Genomic DNA, 24,769 nt, shown 5'->3' with positions numbered 1-24,769 from the left:
TCGAAAAAGTTGACCTGAATGTAATTTACTGTGGGTAAATAGTAAATAGGAAATGAATATTTAGAATACACTGTAAAATTATATAGTACGTTAAAAAAATAAAGCATGAATAATAGTTCACATCAACACTATATTAAGAGCTATTTTGATTTAGTGCTGTAATCTCTGTGGGTTTTAGGTCAGGATGGGGGAATGTAGTACAACAAGTGGAGCTATGTTTCCTGCAGACCACCCCCCAAACCCCCCCTGGATCCCTCAGATCTTTTATTTAGCTGCTTAACAATAGAGCAGATTCTCTTTTTTTTTCTGTCTATCCCACACACACACACACACACACACACACACACACACACACACACACACACACACACACACCACGCACACACACACACACACACACACACAGTCTTCCACCTACAGCTTTCACTTTGTCTAACAAAGAGCTTTAATGTGAATCTGCCCCTGGAGTTTTACAGAGAGGGGGGGTTTGATGATGATGATGATGATGATGATGGTGATGGAGGAGGTTGAGGAGTAAAACAAGGAGGCGGGGCTTTCATTCAGGACATTCATGTGTGGTGCTCCACATCCACAGAGAGTGAGGACCAGCAGAGAGGTGCAGACGTAGGATGAGCAGCAGTGTGTCGTTGGGACTGGAACTGTTGTTGTTGTTGTTGCCATGGGTGGATCTCTCAGCCAGAACAGGAGAGGATCCTGCAGCCATCCTGGGAAGAAGAGCAGCATGTAAGAATATATCATCATCTGTGTGAGATGGTTTAAACACATATGAAAAGGACAGGAATGCTTTCTTAGTTTTCTCTCATGTGATACCATTAATGCCATTAATGATGCAGCTGTGACCCTGATGTGATGATGTGTGAGTAATTAATACAAACAAAGATCCCTCAGTGTTTAGACTTTAAAGTGAGCTTCTGCTTTCTGCTGTTTTTACAATTTTGGCCAAAAATCTTTGAAATATAGCTATTAGAAGATCTATGCCTAACAAAACACATTATTTAGCATCATATTCCTTTTATTAACTTTTAAAGATGGGACTACTTTACAGTTTTAAAGCCTGTGTTCCACCATCTTGAAATCATGTCACTGATGATGTCACAAGCCCCATTTGCCTTTGTCAGTGCCCAATCCTTTCATGGGCTTAATAGTTTTGGATCCTTTCAATCCATGCACGAAACACGTCTACATCCGGTCGGCCTATTTTACGGTAGTTTGTGCACTATTTAAAATGTTAAATCCCTGCTATGTAAAAATAATTAGAAATTTATGTTTTGAGTGAATCCCGATTTATTTAGTTTTTTAAATTTTATTTTCTGTTTTTGATTGTCAATTATGTATTGTGTTTTTTTCCGTTTTTTTTTTTTTTTTTTTTTTTTAATCAACAATTAAAAACACCACAAAACAGTCACATATTTACATGTGTACTATTAAAATATTTAACAAACGTTGTCTGGTCTGTTTACATTCAAATATCCCATCCTAGCAGCTCTGCTATAAGGACTGTGAGTGAAGGAAGTGATTTGAAAAGATCAAGCCTGCGAAAGAATTGACAGCATGTAAACACTGATCTCCCTTAGGAGAGCTCTTCTCCTCTGCTTTCTTTGTCTACTACGAAACCGCAGAGTTGGAACTGTCGCTTTTCGTTGGGTCACAACTGTTTTTATCCTCTTTTGGTAAACAAAAGTGGTAAACATCAACATATTTCACTTTTCCTGATTATTTAGAGCAACCAAAAGCAGCACAAGTTGTCATTTTCAGAGAAAAAGCTGCTAAATTATCTAAAAAACAGGCTGAATGTTTCATTCCAATAGAAAACAATGGGATGTTTACAGATAGTGGGGCCGTGTGACATCATCAATCACGTGATTTGAAGATGGCGGAGCACAGGCTCTAAAACTGTAAAGTAGTCTAATCTTAAAAGGCAATAATATGAATATGGTTCAAAATAATGTGTTTAGTTAGGCATAAATCTAATAATAATATTTTTGATGCATTTTCATGTGGTTCTGTTGGTTTTTTTCTGAAGATTTTTATATTTTGATAGCACTTTGAGATGACTCTTGTTGTAATTTGCGCTAGACATATAAAGTTGAATTGAATTGATTTGAATTAACAAGTACATTTCAAAGATTTTAAGCCACATTTGTAAAAACAGTGAAGGAACCCTTTAAAGTCATTCAGGACAATCTCTAATCCTTTACAACACTTTGTCCCCCCCAGCCGTGCTTTTCTTCTGCGTTTTGAAAAGCTTTCCTCAGCTCTCTGTTGCATGTGCTCACAGTGTTCTACTTGTTTCTTAAACTGACTGTCGTCATAAATCACAGAAGTCATTGAAGTGTGTGATTTTAGGGGGAGTTACTGAAGAATAAATCTATGTAGAGTAGCCATTTTTCCTTTGGTTGAAAAAGTCATGCTCTGGTTTTTGACATCCATTGGGTTTACAGATGGATGTAGAAGGTGGGGGTTGGACTGGAGTTGTTCCCGTGGGAGAACAGACAAACCAATCAGTGTCTGAGGACTGCTGCTTCCTTCTTCTGAAGTCTAATTTTAGTTTAGCCTAATGATCTGTGTAAGAACCCAGTCTGAGATGCACAATGAACTCTCCTGTTTGTACAGCCTGTGGTCGTCTCTGTCTGTACGGAAGCGGATCGGGGCTAATTTAGATGGAGAAAATTTTTTTTGGCAAATCAAGAATACAGTCAAAATGTCAAGAACAAAGTCAAAATGATGAGATTAAAGTTGAAATTTTTAGAATAAAATTGAAATATAATGTTGAGATTAAAGTCAACATTATTTAAAAGTTGAAGGTTTACCATTAAAGTCAAATTTACAGAAGCAGACGAGGGCCAATTCACCATATACGCAACAGTCTCCATCAAAACTGGCCCTAACCTGTTTCCGTACAGCACACTGGTTTTTTTCTTCTGAACAGATTCAGTTTTTAGCAATATCTCTTAAAGAGATTACAACGCTGTGTTTATAAGATAAAAGAGAGAATCTCTGTTATTTACCACAACTTCTAAGTATAGTTTCAGCATTTTGTAGACGGCCATGATCTGCTGTTTGTTGTCATATGGAGAATTGGCCCTCGTCAGCTTCTGTAGATTTGACTTTATTTGCAAACCTTCAACTTTTATCACAATATTGTATCTTGAGTTCATTTTAAAATTTCAACGATAATCCCAACATTTGATAACAACTTTATTATTATCAACATTTCAACTTTATTTTTGATTTGCTCAAAATGATTAAAATCCATTAAAATTGGCCCTGATCTGTCTCCACAATTTTGAAGCTGTTTTAAAACTCGAGGAGACCAATCGTTCAAAGCTACCGCGCCCCAACTTTGGAACGAACTTCCTTTAGAATGCGTTCTCTGGACTCAGTGGATGCTTTCAAAAAGCACCTAAAAACTAAGGATGCACCGATCAATCGGCTGGCCAATCGGTGCCAATTTCCCTTTTTTGGGGGGATTGGCGATCGTTGCATATGAAACCGATCTTTTCCGCCAATCTTTTTTTACCTCTGCAAACATCTTAAGGTGGGTCACAAAGTCAGCCACTGTCCTGTTCTGCTGTGTGATGACTGACTGGCCCGCCTACCAGGTCATGTGTGCATGTGCTTGCTGCGCATGCCTCTGCTACACAGGATAACAACAACATCAGTCACAGAGGCACGGTTAGTGGCAGTTCGGCAGTAGTACCCTAAAAAAAAAGAAACAGAGCAAAGGATCGCAATTTGTAATTCCTGTAACGCGGAAATAAGTCCTGGTAGAGCTGCGAACAAAACGCTACCTCATTCACTATAAGAAACCTCAGTGTGGAGCATTTGAAGCTACAAATCAAGCTAATGCTAAAGCTAAAGCTAACGGAGCAAACAGCCAGTGGTCTGCTGCGGCTATAAGGAAAATGGAGCTCGTGGCTTTGTACATGAATAAAAACCTTCCACTAATGTATAAATGACTGTAATTGTGAGAACAAATAACCTGTGTCATATTAATTCTGTCATTACACGTTGACTTATGAAATAGTTACACATGATGCACTTTATTATTATTTAGAATGTTTGACTTTTAGGAGCTTTTATCTTGTAAACTGTTGCAAATTATTTTTCGAATAATATTTTTAAATTTAAAAATCCACAAAGCTGCTACATTTGGACATTTTTTTAATTTCTGCACTACAAGGAAACCTAAAAGTCAGGACACTTTACTGGTGGTTTAAAATGTTTTGATAGTTTGTCCTGTAGATTATTATTTTATCATCGACCCCAAGCCCTGTGATTTTCTTTATTTGTAAAACTTATTTCTGCTGTGCACTTTATTTTAGGGCAAAGAGCTGAAAACAGGTCTGCAGTGGAACCTGATGGACAAGTTTAGTTTGTTTTTAAAATGTGAAAAATGAAAGATTAAAAAAACATGATGTAATTTAGTATTTTGGCCAGCAATGTTCTAAACTTTTAATATATATTTCAGTTAACTACCTCATGTGCAGTTTAAACAACACGTTTGTATTGTTTCGTGGATATTGTTCAATGTTTTACAATAAAATAAGATTTATGGTTAAAAAAAAAAAAAAAAAAAAAAAATCGTGATCTTCAAAAATTGGAATAGGCAGGTCAGGCTTTTTAAAAAATCGGCGATCGCTAAACAGTCAGAAAATTGCAATCAGTGCACCCCTACTAAAAACATATTTGTTTTGGCAAGTATTCTAGTCCATTCTGACCTAGCGCTGTGTTTGATTGTACTTCATAGTACTTATTTGATAGCATGATCTTTTATTTATTTTTACTGCTGTGAAGCACTTTGTGACGACCGTCTGTGAAAAACGCTATACAAATAAAGTTGACTTACGTATGTCAGACATTTCTATTGGATCGACAAAGAATCAGTGGAAACGAAAACCTATACCTCAGCTCTAAATTTGTATAAAAGTGAAATCAATGGCGACACCGACAGAGTAACACAGTAGTGGGTGTGTCACCTCCCTCCCACATGTGTGCAGAGTACATGCAGTATTGTCTGGGTATTGTGCACGTTTCTGTCCTCATCAGAGACACAAACAAAGCTCTGCTGGGGTTTAAAGATGACTCATGTGTGTGTGCTAAACACACCTCTCTTTCTTTCCTCTGTATCTTTTATCTGATGCCACTCCCAGATGTTTTGATGTACAGTGGCTCGTTCAGTCTTTTCACTGAAACAGTATAATATGAACATACAATACAATCAATTGGAATCTTATTATTACATTCTATTATAATATTGACAATATGAACTATGCTGTGAGTTTCAAAGACACTTTTTTGTTCATTCTAGTCAGCAGCGGACATTGTCTTAATAAAAAGCTCACAGTGCATGTGACACACTGTTAATTTTGTTCAGAGATTATGCAGCACTGATTTTGACCACCAGGTGGAGCCCCATTATTATGGAATGACTCAGCCTGGCTGTTCTGGTTTTTTCTATGGCCGTCATAGTTCAGGGTGAATATGGTCACTTGTATCTGATGATGAGCCGATCGTTATCAAGACTTCAACAGAATGTGATGTTTGAACTGATAAATGTCTAAGTCATACAGAACAGTGAGTCTCCAGCACCAGGGGGGTATTTTATCAAAGTGTTCTTAGTAGAGCTAGGCCTACAGTTTAAACCTGGTTTAGTCAAGCCGTCCGTGACCACGCTAGCTTTTCCTGTTCCATCAAACTCTTCTCAGCTTGGAGCTCCCCAGCTGAGCCAAGCCAGCTGACAGTGCTTAGCTTAAAAGTACGTCTTCATAAGATCCACAAGATCGATCACAGATTAAATGATTAGAGACATGAGGCTGAAGCTTTTACAATGAATAAGCAGCCAATAGAAACCAACAGGACATCATCTGTTACTGAGCAGTGGGAATAAAGGACGAACACATTTAAGAAGTTCCTGTGGTTTGAACATTTTAAAAGTAGTAAAGCCTTTAAGATGGTGTTATTTAGTCAATTTATCACAGAGAACAACTGAAGCATGTGATCACACACTGATCATGTGAGTTTGATAAGTTGTTTTTTTAACACCTGTCAGTGTTTAATTAAAAATGATCTGTAACTCACAATTAAATAATATGTAATTCATGAGACTTGTGAGTGTTTGTTGAACTCAGCACTAAACACACGCACATCCCAAAAAGCGATTGTGTATTTTTGTCATTGGGGAGCCTTCCCTTTGCCCTGTGACTGTCCCTGAACAGCCCCTCCCTCTCTGTATATTCACAGCTTTCTCATTATTAACCTCTGATCAATGATCAATGCCATTTGGTAAACGAAGGCGATGGATACACACATATAGACATATTATTACTGCTGGTTTGAATACATGTAAACATCTCATCACAAAGTACAGGACACATTATACACATCATAAGACAATTATTCTATCATCATTTGTATTGATTTAAAATCATGTTTAAACATTTAACCTGATATTGTGTTTAATTTCCTTTTAAAATACCGTATTAAAGCAGTATTTTAAAAAAAAGTATAACAACTCTTTTTGACTTCTTTTTCCTTTATTGAGTGTTTTAACGCATCACTAAATGACTTCTGTAATAATGATGGTTTCATGAGAGTGAGTCTGCAGTTTAAGCCAAGTCTGCTGTTTAAACCTGGTCAGGAGCAGGTTTGACCCACGGACTGTTACTATGGTAACCAAGGTGTTTTCTAGTAGATGAATGGAATATATGGATTCAGTGAGAATGGCATCGGTTTAAAGGTGAGCAGTGCTGGCTTGTTCATGTCGCCATTTTTCTTTCCAAGTTTGACAAAATAATTGACTGTGTTTGCTGTGATGGTTGTGTCTTAAAAATGGACGATCCTAAGCTTTCAAACAGTCTGTGACACTTGTGATATGCTGCTGTATTTGAGAAGCATTTAATCTATTAAGTGCGTAAATGATTGAGAACATGCATTTTAACCCGTATTCGGGACGGTGGACGTTACGACGCGTCAACGCAAATTTTTGTAGTCAACATTATCAATTATGTTACTAATTTTTTGATATTATTCTATAGAGGGTTTTCACTGCTCATCATCAACCGCGTCATCAACCCGGAAGTCGCCATTTTGGAGATAAGCAGCATGTTTACAGACAGCACACACACAAGTAAATCCCGAATTTTGAGAGGAATTGGTGAACTATTGCCGTGTTTTTGGTTGTACTAATCGGTCAGAATGTGAAAAATATGTGGAGTTTAATAGACTGTCAAAAGTTCTAACAGATCAGGGAAGAACAATGTCTGTATTTTATAGAGGGTTTTCACAGTGCTTCATCCACTCGGAAGTCGCCATTTTGGAGATAAGCAGCAGCATGTTAACAAACAGCAAGTTTTGAGAAGAAATGGTGAACGTACATCAGAAGAGCAGTGACGTGAGACTAGCTCATCGTTGTTGCACCAGTTGTTATTGATGTATATGCAAACACCACCGCCCTCATCTCCCGTCTTGCATTTAAATCCAGCTTCAGGAAGTCCAGTTTGTTCTCCAGGAAGCAGACATTAGAACGTAGGATGGAAGGAAATGGCGTCCTCTGCTTCCAATCACACCGCTTACGTTTCCTCCGCTGGCGGACACCGCTGGTACGAGGCTCAGCTACTTCCTAGGCCGCTGGATGTAGTCGGCGTAGCAATCCGAGGCTGGAGTTCCAGAGTAGTCACATCTATAACTATAACTGTTTTACCTAAATCTAAGATTACCTGGTGGTCGTAAACTATTTTAGAGTAACTACGCTGCAGGTTCACTGACTGAGTTATCTGCCAATATACAGTATATCCGTTGCTAACGCTAGCCTCTACAGCTATAAGATTTAAGGTCTTCCGTTGTGTAGGGCTTGGTGAAATCCAGGTATTGACGATATCAGGAAACATAATAGACGGAAGACTCTCCGGGTCGTCATTGACCCAAGACGAGGAAACTGACTCGTATGGATCTGCACCACCAATGAATCATATTTTTTCCAAATATGGTGCCCGTTACTGCAGACCAAGTCCTTCTCTGTATGTCTTTGCATCATTGCAGAGTGGGCCATATGAGATGTTTCAAAGGGTTGGATTTGGCCCCCGGGCCTTGAGTTTGACACATGTTTTTCACGATGTATAAACAAAGTAAATACACAGTAAGTTTGAGCTTTTAGCTGCTTCTGTTTATAACTGGTTGGTCCAGGCTGTGGTCACTTTATTCTGCAGGGAATGAAAGCAGAGATAAAGAACCAGAGATGGTTCACATGCCTCGCTAATTTTCTCCCAGTAAACATCTCTGTTGTCGACCTGTGACATATTTCATCATGGCTGATGTATTCTTAGCTCAGACGTGCACATGCTGCTATCAGTCAAGTGTTAATATGAAAGAATAATAATGAGCTGTGCAGTCTGTGTGTGGCTATTTGTGAGTTTTCAGGCGTTACATAAGAGCAGACTGTTTCCCTCTGAATTCTCCATCCTTTACCGTGTTTGTGGTGAGAATTCTGCTGTTTAACATGTCCAGTTTACAGCCTGAAGGTGTGGCAGGACAAACAGTGCAGCACTAGATGTCTGCTACAAACCTAATATAGTGACTTAGAATGGTTTGTTCTCGTTGGGGATTTCACCTTTGTCCTCTCAGCTGTTCACACAGTCAGATAAAGAAACAAAGCAAAGGACGGAGAATGTGAGACGAATGGTAAAAGAGACACAATCATCATTGTTTCTCTTTATTGGATCGACAGCCTTGCTTTTCCAACACTATTATTACAACTGGTTTCTATGTTTTTAATGTGCTGCTGTGTATATCTCTCCATGTTAATCAATGTGTCGCGTTATGTGAGTGTAGTGGTGCGTGTCATTGTGATAACACAGTAGAACCTTTGCCTTCTTTCCCATGAGGGTTATATAATCAAAGTTAACTGAAAGCAAAAAAAACAAACAAATGTATTCTTATCAATTAGCGCTACATCTCATACTGTATATGAGAGAAGGGAAAGTTTGATCACAGCGAGAGCAACAATAAGATGATTGTGTGATCTGAGCCACGTCAGCATCAGAATAAAACCAACAACAAAGGGTTTCTGTGGTTGTGTTGTATGTTTTTGTGTCATCTTTGTAATTTTTATTTTGAAAAGAGGTTTTTTGTCCTTTTGTGTGTTTTTGTTTTCATCTTGTGTATTTTTTTTAGTTATTTTATGTAATTTGTGCTTTTTATCATCTTGGATTCCTTTTGTGCATTTTTGTGCAATTTTATGGATTTTTTGCTTTCTTTTGCGTGTTTTTGGTGTCTTTATGTGTAATTTTTTTAGTAATTTAATGTATTTTTGGAATTATTTTGTGTTTTTTTATCATCTACTGTATTCTTGGATTCTTTTTGTGTATTTCTGTTGTCGATTTGCATATTTCCCATCCAATTTTTTAGAATTTTTGTCATTTTGTGCATTTTTGTCATGTGTTTTGTCATTTTTTGTGTGTTTCTGGAGTCATTGTTGGGACTTCTGTGGAATTGTGCTTGTTTTTTTGGAGTCATGTTATGTTCTTTCATCATTATGTATTTGTTTTTGTTGTCATCTTGTGTTTTTTTGGCTATTTTTCTCTCATTTTGTGCATTTACCTTGGGGGTTGCCCCCCTGTCTCCCTTAGATACAGAGGATGTTATTGGGTTAGTTATGGTTGAGGTTTTCTCAAAGAATTCTTCTCTGCTGGCCTAGATACGCTGACAGAGAGAGAGAGAGGGTGTGTGTGTGTGTGTGTGTGTGCGTGTGTGTGTGTGTGTGTGTGTGTGTGTGTGTGTGTGTGTGTGTGTGTGTGTGTGTGTGTGTGTGTGTGATGTGAAATGTGGATGCACGCACATGGTTACATAAGCTGTGCATGTGCAGCTTCACATGTGTGAGCTGCTCTGCCAGTGTGACAGGAGCTGCTTTTTTATTTGATCACGGCTGAATCTGGGAGAGTGTCTGTATTGATGTGTCTGACCTGGATGTGTTTGGTGAACAATAGGCCCTCAGTGTGCACGGTTTCACATTCACACCCTCGACTGTTGAAATCATGTTGTGTATTTGTGTGTGTGTGTGTGTGTGTTTATTCTGTCCTTTTGTGTATTTTTGTTGCTGATTTGCAGATTTCTGAAGTAATTGAATTGTTTTTGTTGTTGTTTTGTGTATTTTCATTGTCCTTTTGTGTATTTTTGAAGTTATTCTATGTAGTTTTTTTGTCCTTTTGTGTATTTTTGGAGTCATTTTTTTTGGTTCCTTTTATGTATTTTTGTGGTCAATTTGCATATTTCTGATGTAATTTTGTGCATTTTTTGTCATTTTTTATATTTTTGTTGTCCTTTTGTGTGTGTTTTGATGAAATGTGTCACTGTTTGTGTATATTTTGGAGTCATTTTGTGTATTTCTGGATTCCTTCTGTGTGTTCACGCTGTCCTTTTGTGTATTTTTGTCGTTGATTTGAATATTTCTGATCTAATTTCACGGATTTTTTTTGTCATTTTGTTTATTTTTGTTATCCTTTGTGTGTTTTTGTGGTCATTTTGTGTTTTTCTTCAGCAAATTGTATGTATTTTTGAAGTTATTCTATGTATTTTTTGTCTTTTTGTGTATTTTTGGGAGTCATTTTGTGTTTTTTTTATCATCTTGTGTATTTTTGGATTGGATTGGATTGACGTCTGAGTTCTATATAGTGTGCTCTCTGCCCCTGTTTGGAATCATTTCTCTCTTATATTGACTCTGAGTCTCATCGCCTCCTTAAAACAGGAAGTTCTTGCGTGGCTTCACCTCCCTCACAAATGTCAACAGATCAAAGACTCGAGGAGGGGAGAAACCAACGTCAAAGAAGCGCCTGCTGGGAGCAGCAAACGTCTGCAAACCAGCTGATGGTCCACTGTGACGAAGGAGGAGGAGGAGGAGGAGGAGGAGGAGGAGTGACTGTTGATGCTCCAGTAATCTGCTGTGTGTGAGTCAGTGTGTGTGCAGAACAGAACAGAGCAGCAGCAGAAGCAACTGCAACCACAGACACGTTTCTATTTTCTAAAGCGTCAACTCTGCTAAGCAGAGGAATGGGAAAGCCCTGCAGCTGAGTGAGACGAGGAAGTCACACAGCCATACAGGAAGTAAGAAGAAACAGAAAAGATCCTGAAAGGGAGCTCGACTGGTTGGACTGTAAGGAGACTGCTAGCCAAGTTTGAAAAACATCAGACACCAGCTGATCATCAATCCATCGCCCTGATGTCCTGGTTGTCTCCTGTCCAGTGGGCCAAATGGACGTGGTCAGCAGTGACTGGAGAAGGAGGAGAGGATGGACAGGCAGGAGCAAAGGATGACAGAGAGGACAAGTAAGATTAAAGCTTTCCTGATTAGATCAGCTTCAGAACGACCAAGGAACAAGAAATATATGCCATCAGGAGTGTGTGAGTGTGTGTGATGCTTCCCCTGAGTCATACTGACACACACACACACACACACACACACACACACACACACACACACACACACACACACACACACACACACACACACACACACACACACACTGACTGATGCAGTTCACTTTGATCTGTTTTTAGATCTGAACATGTGTGAAGGATTTCAGCTGCTATAGGAAACATAATGTGGAAGAAAGCAAAAGGCTACACTTTGCATATTTCTGATGTAATTTTATGGATTTTTCTCTTCATTTTGTTTATTTTTATAGTAATTTTATATATTTTTGTCATTTCGTGTGTTTATGTTCTGGATTTGCATATATCTAATGTTATTTTATGAATTTTTTTGTCATTTTGTGCATTTCTAGAGTAATTTTATGGATTTTTGTCATATTGTGTATTTTTGGAATCATTTTGTGTTTTTTACAATCTTGTGTTTTTTTTAAAAATTTTTTTATTGATTTTGAGTGTTTATGCTGTCCTTTGGTGTATTTTTGTTGTCGACTTGCATTTTTCTGATGTAATTTTATGGATTTATTCACCATTTCCTATATTCTTATTATCCTTTTTAGGTGTTTTTGTTGTCATTTTGTGTATTGTTTGAGTAATTTTATGGATTGTTTTTGTCACTTTGTATATTCTCATTGTCCTTTTGTGTGTTTATGCTGTCCTTCAGTGCATTTTTGTTGTCGATTTCTGATGTCATTTTGTGGATTTTTTGTCATTTGCTGTATTCTCATTGTCCTTTTGTGTGTTGTTTGAGTCACTTTTTTACGTCATTTGGTGTATTTTTGACAGAAGGATGACAGAGATGACAAGTAAGATTAAAGCTTTCCTGAATAGATCAGCTTGAGAATGTCTTTGTAACAAGAAACACCATCAGGAGTGTGGGAGTGTGTGTGATGGCTTCCCCTGAGTCATACTGACACACACACACACACACACACACACACACACACACACTGATGCAGTTCACTTAGATCTGTTTTTAGATCAGAACATGTTTGCGTGTGAAGGATTTCAGCTGCTATAGGAAACATTTTATGGAAGAAAGCAAAAAGCCACAGTTTCCAAAGTCTTTCATTCTTTCCTTTCTGTTCATCACGTCTCTAAGTTACCAGTGAAGACTGCGGCTGTTGGACCCACAACTGGGACGTGTGTGTGTGTGTGTGTGTGTGTGTGTGTGTGTGTGTGTGTGTGTGTGTGTGTGTGTGTGTGTGTGTGTGTGTGTGTGGTGGGGGGGGATTAGATCTGGATGCCAGTGCTGGTGCTGTTTAGAGGCCTCCGACTCAGAGTGTGTGTGTGTGTGTGTGGGTGTGTGTGTGTGTGTGTGTGTGCGTGTGCGTGTGCGTGTGCGTGTGCGTGTACATGTGCGTGTGCGTGTCAAAGGATGCAGGTGTGTGTCCTTGCGTAGCTGCACTTCCTCTTCTCTCCCATTCTTCAGTTTCCTTGAAAATAAAAGCAGCTCTGATTGTTTCGAACACTTCAAACTTCGAAACCGTTTCTTTTTGAGTCACTTCAGGAAAACAGAGTCCAGTCATTGTATAATTATTATTATTATTATTAGAATGTTTTTAACTGCAGGACACAGCAGTGAACACAGTGTGTGTGTGTGTGTGCGCGTGTCTGATCCATTACAGTAAACTACTGCTGTTTATCACGAGTTATTTCCCTCTCTTTACATTTCTAGCTCAGCTTCTCTCATTGGTAAAATACATGGTATTTTTTATAATCATGAATCCACTGCTTTGTGTCTTGCACAGCTCAGACTCTGAGGGGACCTTCGAGACTCCTGAGGCCGAGTCACCAAGCATTGGAAAGATGCTCGACCAGCTCCACAGCTCCAACGACACAGGTGCAGAAACACATAATATATGCAGCTCTTTATCACACAGTTTCACTTTCATATAGAAAACTCTGTCTGTCCACTGGTGTTTGGACCTTAAATATTATAACACATCTCAGTCCAGGGGGATTCTACTTCAAATGAGGATGTAGTGCATTCACATTAGATCAAATGTGTCAAACTCAAGCTTGGGGGCCAAATCCGGCCCTTTAAATCATCTAATTCGGCCCACAGAACACAGTGAAAATGATAGATAAAACATTTTTTATTGAGTAAATTACCACATAATTCAGTAGTAGACATCTCAAATTCACAAATTCAATGAAACTCCACAATATTTTTAGGAGCTTGAAGTTTTCCCATGCTTATATCACATGAATGCAGTCATTTTTTATCTCAAATTATAGGAAGAAATCAAAATTTTTCAGAAATCTGGCAATTTTTCAAAAAATCTTGCAATTTCTCGATAATCATTCCACAAATTCGCACAAAATTTGGTGACAAAATCAATAATTTTTAAAGTGAAAATCCTGCAGTGACTGAAAACCAGAGCACAATAATGTTAAAATTGGTCTTTCTTTGCTCGCCTAAAGTCTGCGTTTCCACTTAAGATCAAACTGGTCCATATTTAAAATGAGTTTGACACCCCTGCTATATATGAAAAGATTGAATATGTGAGAAATACCGGGATGTATACTATATGGGGACATATTTTAAGTATGCACGGTGTGCCCACTAGTCGTACTCAACAACCGCCCCATGATGCATTGCGAGCGAATCGTAAAATGGCCCTGGGACCAGCTTCAAGCTAAAAATCAAACATCTCATTTTCAAAACAAAAGCTTATTTTCTGTCCATTAGTTTTTCAACACTTTTGTAAATAACACTCTTGTTTTGAAGTTAACAGGAAGTTTTGTTAGTAGCACAATAGCAGGTCTCCGAAATGTCAGAATGAAACGTGTATACGTGAGTTTTCTGGATCAAATGACCACATGTTGATATTCTACTTCATATGTGTAAAACTCATGGTCGGGGGGCCAAAACCATCCCATTGAAGCATCCAATCCGGCCCCCAGGAGAAAGTAAAAATGACAGAGAAAACATGAATCATTGTGTAAATGAAACTCAACAATATTTGCCGGTGCTCACATTTTTCCCTGTGCTTATATTGCATGATTGCTGTCATTTTTACATCATTGCATAATATTTCCTTTAATTAAATAGAAATCGGTCACAAAATCTAGGAAATGTATAGTGAAGATCCTTTTGGGACTGATATCTGTCACTCATTGCTTGGACATGGTTGGTTTCTTCCATATTTAGTATTTTGTATAAGCGTAGAAGTGTAAACTATGGCCCAATAATGTTGAAATTACTCATTTTCCCATGGCACACTAGTTATACTCAATAATCGCCCCATGATGCATTGCGAGTGGAATGTGAAATGGTCCTGGGACCGCCTTCAAGCTGAAAATCAAACATCCCCTTTTCAAAATAAAAGTACATTTTTTTGTCTTCTATTAGTTTTTTTTTTACACTTTTGTAAATATGGCTCTTGTTTTGAAGTTAACTGGACGTTTTGTCAGTAGCACAATGGAGGGTCTCCCAAAATCGCTGAAATATTGGAATAAAATGTGTATACGTGAATTTTATGAATCAAATGAGCACATGTTGATATTCTACTTGGTCACTTTCTCACTTAAATGTTTTCAGAACTTTCAAAGGTGGAGAATCAACAGAGATATTTAGCCTTTCCAAATGTATCATGGGAAACTTGGAAGTATACTTCAATGGGAACGCTCATCATTCTAATCATACTGTAGAATACAGTAGACAGTATATACTCTTCGAGTTTGTAGTGTATAGTACAAAACAGCCATGGTGTCATAGATGAATTAATCAAAGATATTTCTTTAAAAAAAACAACAGGAACATTTACTCAAAAACAAATGAGGAAGGTTAAAATTGCTGCTCACAAGATTGTTTTTGATTCTATCACAAGAAACTGGTTTGTTGACAAATGGTCATGTGACTTACTTGAACTTCAGGAACATTTTGTGCATTTAATCCCATAGAAAACAGGTAGAAGTGGGAAAAATTCATTAAAAAAAGTGTTTTTACTTCATTGTCACCACGCCTTGCATTTACAGATGAACATAATGACGCGGTCTTCACAATGCAAAAAGATTAAGACTTAAGAGACACGCCCATAGATATTTTTCACTGAACAAAAGACTGTTAAACAAAGGAAGAACTAAAAAAAACTGTGACATTATGTAAAAAGGAAATTGCCAAATCATGTTGTCATTCACTGTTCCCTGCGCTCTATAGTTGCTGCTCTGAAAATATAAAAATCCATTTCTTTTTGCTTCATTTTGTTTTCCAGCATGTTGGATATGAATAGAGACGGGCAACTTTTATTGCAGTGTGGCCACAAAAATGTGAAAACATTCACGTTAGCATTTAGAATAATGTTGTAACTTTTGGTACTTTTCTGTCATTTCATGTATTGTCGGAAACTTTTTATTTATTTTAGTTTTCATATTGTGTGTTTTTGGTGTCCTTTTGTTTTTTTTTCCTTTTTTTGGACTCTTCTGTATTTCTTTTTTAATTTTTAATTTTTGTTTCTTTTGCATGATTTTGTAGTGATTAGCGTATTTTCTGCAAGCCTTTTGTGTTTGTGGAATTATTTTGTGTATTTTTATCCCCAATTTTTTTTTTTTTTTTGTGATTTTGTGTATTTGTGTTTTTGTTTGTTTTGTATTATTTTGCAGTGATTCTGTGTAATTTCTCTTTTTTTTTAATCATCTTTTTTGTGTTTGTGTGTTTTTAGAATCTTTGTGTATATTTTTATCCCCATTTTGTTGATTTTAGTGTTTTTTTGTAGCCTTTTTGTGCTTTTTCAAAGTTATTTTATGTTTTAGTGTATTTTTTGTTCCTTTGTGTGCTTTGGAAGTCATTTTGTGTATGTTGTAATTTTTTTGTTTATTTTTCTGTAAAATTGTGCATTTTGTTGTCCTTTTTGTGTGTTTTCATAAAATGATGTTGTGTGTTTTTGTTGTCCTTCAGTGTTTAGCATTGGGGCCCTCCTATATTTAGGCCGAGGGCCACATGTGGCAGGTTTATGTAAACACATTAGATCAAACACATTATAAATGACAAATGATTTTCTGCTGTATCATGGACTGCATTTTCTGTTGGAATTTATAGAATCTAACACTAAAGTAGCTGCAATTACACTAATGAGTCACAAATAAGGATGAAGTGAAACTTTGTTTATGCTGGATAACTCCAGACTGAAAACATTGGGCTGTTCACTCCGTATACAACCACCCCTTGATCAAATCCTGGATAATTTGTTTGTGGAGGATAATTACAAATGCAGATGAGTTTCTCTTCAGCTCTGCAAAGGCTAGTGAACACAAACCTGCCTTTCTGCGCTGCGCTGCTTTCACCCACAGAAACACAAGCACAGAACCATGGAAACGCATCCCTCTGCTCACATATTTGTGGAGGAACAAACTAAATAATCTATAGTTTCTGCCTTGTTTGGGGTAAACTTGCTGTTTAAGCTACAGGATACACAGGAACATTTTCCCATTGGACTACTTTCTCCTTTGTTCATGGTGAATTTGTCTCTCCATGAAGCTTATTGCTCACATTATACATGGATTTAATTATTTAAGTCATATGGGAAACTGCAAATACATGCAGTTCACATGTCAAATTTTCTGTGGCACCCAAAGTAAATGTACAAATTGACAGAAAAATACACAAAAAATAGTTAAAAATATGCAAAAATAAAATACTATAAAAAACACACAGGACTACTACAAAATAGACGAAATGACAACAAAGGTAAATAAAAATAGAACACAACAAAAAACATACAAGATTACAGAAAAATATGCAGGAAAATCTACAGAGATGACTCTAAAAACACAAACCAAACTACGAAAAAAACCACTCCCAAAAACATATATTATACATAAAAAATACACAAAAAAAAAGCAAAAATAATCAAAGGGAATCTAAAAAATACATACAATGTTACAGAAAAATACACAATAAGACAACAAACATAAGCAGAAAAGTTCAGAAAAAAAACAAAAAAACTACTGCAAAAGCAAAAAACTACTACAAAAAGAAACAAAACAATAACAGAAAGAGACAAAAATGACTCCAAAAACACAAAATGACAACAAAGATTCACAAAATGGCTCCATGACACACACATTATGCAGAAAAATACATAAAAGGACAGCAAAAATACAAGAAAACCACAAAATGACACTCCAAAGAGACAGAAAACTACTACACAAAACAATTAAAACATACCCAGAATGACAGAAAAACTTTCAATTTAGTCTTAAAACACACAAGCCATTTCTTTCTTGTTCTTCCCTGTATTGTTGCTCAGATTGGTCATGATTGTAAATGCTGACATGAATGTTGATGTTTTTGGCAGTTGTCCACCTCTGCATTAAGCCTCATCTGTGTGTAACCCATGTGAACTAGAAACCCACTTCCTGTCATAGTTTTATTGTGACGGGCCCGCTCTGCCTTTAAGATCCTTTGCCCCTCCCCCTCACTCTTGATTGCTCAGCTGCTGCTGCTGCTGCTGCTATGGCTGCTCTCACTGTGGTGTCGGCATTATTGGCTTTCTGATTAAAAATAATCTGTTAAACAAACCATCCATCAAAAATAACCGCATGGATATCTTCACCTATAACCCCAACACCTCCCCACTCATCGGTCAGGTTTTTAGTTAGTTCTAGATCACCTACCACTCTCAACCACAAGATGGCGAGCCACCACCCAACCACTGCTGCGTCGCGGTAGGAATATCTGATCTTTTTGTTTCCTCGGACACTCGGACCTAATACTTGGATTATACCCTGGGGATTTTTTTTTGTTTTCTATTTCTTTCCCCAATGCGAAAGAACTTTGTGGAACCCTTTGCATTCCAACTCTGCGACATAAAACAAACTGATCTGAGACACACCAAAGGAAATGCACTTTAAACTGAACTTTGACAACTGAGTTCTGAAATAAGAAAATAATGTCTTTGTGTTTTGTAATTGTATTTTGGTTTTTTGTTAATTGCCTATATCTCATTATTATTAGCAACTAAATAATATATACAGTATACAATATATACTGACTCCAAATATCTTTAATATAAATACTAAAACAAATTTCTTTTGTCTGTGTGTCTGTGCCGAACCTATCACTGTTTACCCTCTTTCGAATCAGTTCCTGAGCCCCTAGTGCATTACATGTGCAAAACAAGAAGATGTTTTCAGCTCTAGTTAACATATTGGGCCTGTACTAAGACGTTGGATAAGTATATCCTGATATCTCTCTGTTAGCTTCACCGAACCACACATTCACCGTAACAGAGCTAGCTGTACTACGAAGCAGGATATCAACACGTACGCTTATCTCAGGTGATTTCAGCCTGGCTAGGTGTGCGCTCACATAAAAGGGGTGGAGATTGCAGTGACAGACCAATCACAAACACAAAGAAACTTGGCAGAGGAACTTACGTCAAAATAAGGAATAATTCTTTGAAAGTGTCTATTTGTACGGTTGCCGTACGGACAACCCCCGATGCTATTGGTATGGTTACCGAAGTACAAGTACGTAGTGTCTTAGGGTTAGGATTAGGGTTAATTTATAACCCTACATCGCAACAGTTTTAAGGGTTAGGGTTAGGTTTACAGCAGTGTTGGGCGGTAACGCGTTACAGCCCCAACATCACTTTTGACAGTAACTAGTACTGTAACGCAATATTTTTCTCAAGAAATAACGCCGTTACCGTTACAATATGGTGCGTTTGTCTGTTACTTTGCTAGCTGCAGTGTACTTCCTGTTTACAGTGGCACTACATATTTTTGCGGGATGCCGTACCAAACACGGTAAAACAGTAGAAGAAGAAGCATTGTCAGCGCGTTTCTGTTTACATCACGTGCGGCAATCACGGCGAGTCAATGCGAGAACAGGACGAGCTTCTCAGAGTGGAAATACGCGCATTATTTTTGTCTCCAAAAGATGCATCAGTGAAGCTAAGCTAACGCTGCAGCTGGATTTTCACGGACTGTGACTGTTATCCAGGGCCAGATCAGCCAAACTATTGCACGGTATGTTGTTGTAAATATGAAGCCTGTCACTGCTGCTGAGTCACTGCTAACAGCAGCTCATTAGCCTGATATTTTTAGCATTGTGTAGCTGAGAAAAATGCTGTGAACTAGTTTTTCCACATTCATTTTCAACAGCAGAATGTGCACCTGGAATATGCACAGCTTACTTTACATTACTGTGTTAAGGCTGAAAAATTACAGTTTTAATTTTGGAGCAGCTGTTTTGTGCTTTATATGCACATCATTTATGGTTGTTTTATAGCAGTTGATCAACAGTGGATTATTATATTATTACAGCACTGATATGAAGCTGTATGGACACAAATGACCCAAAATACACAATACATTCTTTAATTCTAAGTAACTCAAAAGTGACTTTTTCCAGTAATGCATTACTTTTTGGTGTAAGTAATCAAAATAGTAACTGAGTTACTTTGTGAATGAAGTAACTAGTAACGGTAACTAGTTACTTTTTGTCAGTAACTAGCACAACACTGTTTTACAGTTAAGTTTAGTCTTAGTCACGTGACCTAAACTGGCCAAATAGGGGTGCTGCGTACAGATAGAATGTCGGTATATTGATATGGCAATTGTACAGATAGCCACTGCCTAATTGTTTAAAAATATGAAAAAATAAAATTCATAATTCAGACCAAAAGCAACACTGTTGCTGCAGAAAAGGCAGGAAGGAATGAATGCATGCAGGAATTAATGACTGTTAATACGTAATTATTGAGATTACAAAATATGAATTAATGGGAGAATAAACACTGATCAGTTTGACTTTATTGCACATCTGAACAGGAAGTCCCCGTTCTCCCAGAGTGACTGTAAGGATTCATGGTCTGATAACAACCATGATCACAAATGCTTCCAAAACCATTTTATAGATTAACATTGACTCGCACTGTTTGGTCTTTTTGTGAATTGTTTGATAATCAAGAGGAAAAAAACAACATCTGAACCGTGTGTCAAATACAAAGACGATAAGAGAAGCTTCATTATTTCACCCAGTTCGTTTTTCCTGTCAGCTCCGTGTGAGTCAGATACTGACGCTATAATTAGAAAGCAAACATTGAATGCTTGAGGGAAGCTGCTGCATGTTAACGTGCTGAAATCTAAAAGTACTATACAGTACGTCCTGATGAAGACTGACAATGATGAAACCTTAGATCTCATACCCTGCTCTTCATTTCCTCTTTTTTATTGAGTGGTGAAACTTAGCCTGCTGTTGTTTTTGTTACGAGGCCACGTGGTTACACAGAGTCTGCATGACTGGGTGTGGTTCCTTTACATCTGCTGCTGTGGTCTCTGAATGGCGACTGCGTCAGACATACTTTCATTGGTACAGGCCTCGAAAAACACAATTTGACTCCAAAAACACACAAAACATTAATGAAATACGAAAAAATAACAGAAACATATCTAGAATCGCAACAAAAATACTCAAAAATGATTTTAAAAAGGCAAAATCACAACAAAATTACAAAGATTTATTCCAAAAACCCACAAAACAACGATGAAACACTAACAAATAAATACAAAATCACAACAAAACTAGTCCTCCATGTCGGCACTAATGACTCCCGACGTCGTCAGTCTGAAGCAACCAAAGTGAACATTGAATCAGTTTGTGCTTATGCTAAAACAATGTCGGACTCCGTAATTTTCTCTGGTCCCTTACCAAATCTGACCAGTGATGACATGTATAGCCGCATGTCATCATTTAACCGCTGGCTATCGAGGTGGTGTCCAGAAAACGAGGTGGGCTTCATTGATAATTGGAGATCCTTCTGGGGAAAACCAAACCTGATAGGAAGAGATGGAATCCATCCTACTTTGGAGGGAGCATCTCTACTATCAGAAAACATGGCACAGTCACTGTTATGACATCTCATGAATGAGACCATGTTACAGAGGCGGAGTCCTCCACGCCCCTCTGCGCTTGCCTTAGGACAGTTTCCCTCCCATTGCTATCAGGATAGCTGTGTTCATCGCCATGACAACTGTTGTGATGGTGATGAATATTATTTTATGGAGACGGTGTCTGTCCCCCGACCCAAATTTCACAATGATTTTAACATAAAAGCAAATAAAAGAGCTATCATTTATAAAAATCTGAAAAAAATTAAAATCTCAAATCTAGAAACACCAAAACATAAAACCATTAGATGTGCTCTATTAAATATTAGATCACTGAGATCCAAATCTCTACTAGTAAATGACCTTATCTCAGAAAATAACTTTGATTTATTCTGTTTAACTGAAACATGGCTGTATCAAGATGAATATGTTAGTTTAAATGAAGCCACTCCTCCCAGTCATTTAAATACTCATATGCCACGAGACATAGGCCGTGGAGGTGGTGTAGCAGCTATTTATCATTCCTCTCTCCTAATCGATCCTAAACCAAAGGCCAGTTACACTTGCTTTGAAAGCCTGGTTCTAAATTTATCTCATACCGAATCAAAAACCTGCCAGCCAGTCTTATTTGCGATAATTTACCGTCCTCCAGGCCCTTATTCTGAATTTCTATCGAATTCTCTGAGTTTATATCAAACTTAGTCCTCAGTTCTGATAAAATACTGATAGTAGGAGATTTTAATATCCATGTGGACAAAGATAGTGATAGCCTGAGCTCAGCCTTTATGTCCCTAATAGACTCAGTTGGCTTTTTTCAAACTATTAATGAAGCTACTCATCGTTTAAATCATACTCTTGATCTTGTTCTAACATATGGCCTTGATATTAATGAACTAAAAGTCTACCCTGAAAATCCTCTGCTATCAGATCACTTTTTAATATCTTTTAACATTATCCTAGAGGATCTCGCACTGTGCAATAAAATATTTATGAGTAGAAATCTGTCCAATAGTGCTGTGGCTAAATTTAAAGAGGCCATTCCTGCTGCCTTAAACTCAGTGCACCATCCAATAAATAACTATGATATTAATTATAACCCCTCTCAACTGGATCTGCTTGTCGATAGCTCTGCTAGTCTACTAAAATCCACCTTGGACTCAATTGCCCCATTGAGGGAAAAAACTATTAAACGTCAGAGGAAAGCTCCGTGGTTTAGCTCTGAAACTCACACACTCAAACAGACAACCCGTAAATTAGAGAGAATGTGGCGCTCCAATAAAACAGAGGAGTCACGAATACTCTGGCAAGAAAGCCATAGTAAATACATGACAGCCTTACGACATAGTCGATCTACATACTACTCCTCACTAATTGAAGAAAATAAAAATAATCCGAGGTACCTTTTCAGCACTGTAGCCAGGCTAACACAAAGTCAGAGCTCTATTGAGCCCATGATTCCACTAGCCCTCAGCTGTGAGGACTTTATGACATTTTTTAACGATAAAATTCATAAGATTAGAGATAAAATTAGCCACTCCCTGCCTTCACCTGGGCCTGCTGTACCATTAAATGTAAATAGGCCTAACCTAAACTGTTTCACACATATAGGACTTCAGGAACTTAACTCTATTATTTCAACCTCCAAACCATCGACCTACCTTTCAGATCCGATCCCAACTAAGCTGTTTAAAGAAGTTGTTCCCCTGGTCTGCCCATCTTTGTTGGAGACAATAAATATATCCCTATCAATAGGCTACGTGCCACAGTCCTTTAAAGTAGCTGTAATCAAACCCCTTCTCAAAAAACCTACTCTTGATTCCAGCACTTTAGCAAACTACAGGCCTATATCTAATCTTCCTTTTATTTCAAAGATTCTTGAGAAAGTTGTGGCGGCTCAGCTCTGTGACTTCTTTCAAAACATTCAAAACAACAACCTGTTCGAGGACTTCCAGTCAGGTTTTAGAGCTCAACACAGCACAGAGACTGCTTTAGTTAAAGTAACTAATGATCTACTCTGGGCTTCAGATGAAGGACGACTCTCAGTGCTGGTTTTATTAGATCTTAGTGCAGCTTTTGACACTATAGATCACTATATTCTACTAGAGAGATTAGAGGAATTACTTGGAATCACAGGGACTGCCCTAAACTGGTTTAAGTCCTACCTATCTGATAGGTACCAGTTTGTACACGTGAATAATAGGTCTTCTGTGTACACTAAAGTAAGCTACGGGGTTCCTCAGGGCTCTGTGCTAGGTCCAATCCTCTTCTGTATCTGTATGATCCCCCTTGGTAATGTTATGAGAAAATACTCTGTTAACTTCCACTGCTATGCTGATGATACCCAACTGTATGTATCAATGAAGCCAGGTGAGACAAATCAGCTATCTAAACTTGAGGCCTGTCTAAAGGACATTAGGGCCTGGATGGACCAAAATTTTCTTCTTCTCAACTCAGACAAGACTGAGGTCATTGTACTGGGCCCACGACACCTTAGAGAAACCTATGCTAGCCTAACTGCCCTAGATGGCATTACTCTGGCACGAAGCACAACTGTTTGAAACCTTGGGGTTCTATTTGATCAGGATTTATCCTTCAACTCTCACATAAAACAAACTTCAAGAACTGCCTTCTTTCATCTCCGTAACATTGCTAAAATCAGATCTATCCTGTCTCAGGGCGACGCCGAAAAACTAGTCCATGCTTTTGTTACCTCTCGACTGGATTATTGTAATTCTCTTTTAGCAGGCTGCCCGAGCAAGTCGCTTAAGACACTTCAGCTGGTTCAAAATGCTGCAGCACGTGTACTGACTAAAACTAGGAGAAGAGATCACATTACTCCTGTATTAGCCTCTCTGCATTGGCTTCCCATAAAATATAGAATAGAATTCAAGATTCTTCTTCTCACTTATAAAGCCCTAAATGGACAGGCACCAGTCTATCTCAAGGAGCTTGTAGTGCCATACAATCCCCCCAGAACACTACGCTCTCAAAATGCTGGACTACTCGTTGTTCCATTTGTCTCTAGAAGTAGTATAGGAGGAAGAGCTTTCAGTTATCAGGCCCCACTTCTCTGGAACCATCTACCAACCACGGTTCGGGGGGCAGACACCCTCTCTACCTTTAAGGTTAGGCTCAAAACATTCCTCTTTGGTAAAGCTTTTAGTTAGGAACCAGCTCATAGCTCATAGTTAAGATGCAATAGGCATAGACTGCCGGTGGGGGGGTCTGGCATGCTCAGTTGGAGAGAGGTTGGAGAGGGCGTTAAGAGAGAGGTCATTTAGGTTAGAGAGAGACCGCAGAGGGTCCCATTCCTCTCTCAAACACTCCCTCTATGTCTGCTTACTCCCTTGTGTGTTTGCTCCTGTACTCCTTCTGGCTTTTGTCTTGCAGGTCCGTGGGATCCTCAGTGTGGAGTTACAGAGTCTCAACAACTCTGTCTCCACCCTCTCCTCTGCACACACCCAACACAGCATAACGTGGATGGCTG

General features: G+C 38.1%; 1 protein-coding gene across 2 annotated transcripts in view; it reads left to right on the top strand.

The window, feature by feature from the left end:
- Positions 1–597: 597 nt before the first annotated feature.
- Positions 598–24,769, top strand: part of LOC114470413 (transforming acidic coiled-coil-containing protein 1-like) — a 38,859-nt gene continuing 14,687 nt past the window's right edge. Inside the window, exons 1-2 of one of the 2 annotated variants that reach the window (XM_028458609.1) lie at positions 598–744; positions 13,194–13,285. In XM_028458609.1, the coding sequence (XP_028314410.1) occupies positions 680–744; positions 13,194–13,285 (157 nt within the window). In that variant the 5' untranslated portion in view covers positions 598–679. Of the gene's footprint in view, positions 745–10,946; positions 11,341–13,193; positions 13,286–24,769 lie in introns of those variants that run through there. The other variant, XM_028458608.1, reaches the window with a different exon arrangement.

This window comes from Gouania willdenowi, chromosome 9 (assembly GCF_900634775.1).
Source record: "Gouania willdenowi chromosome 9, fGouWil2.1, whole genome shotgun sequence".
NCBI lineage: Eukaryota > Metazoa > Chordata > Actinopteri > Blenniiformes > Gobiesocidae > Gouania > Gouania willdenowi.
This window is presented reverse-complemented; position numbering and strand designations above follow the sequence as displayed.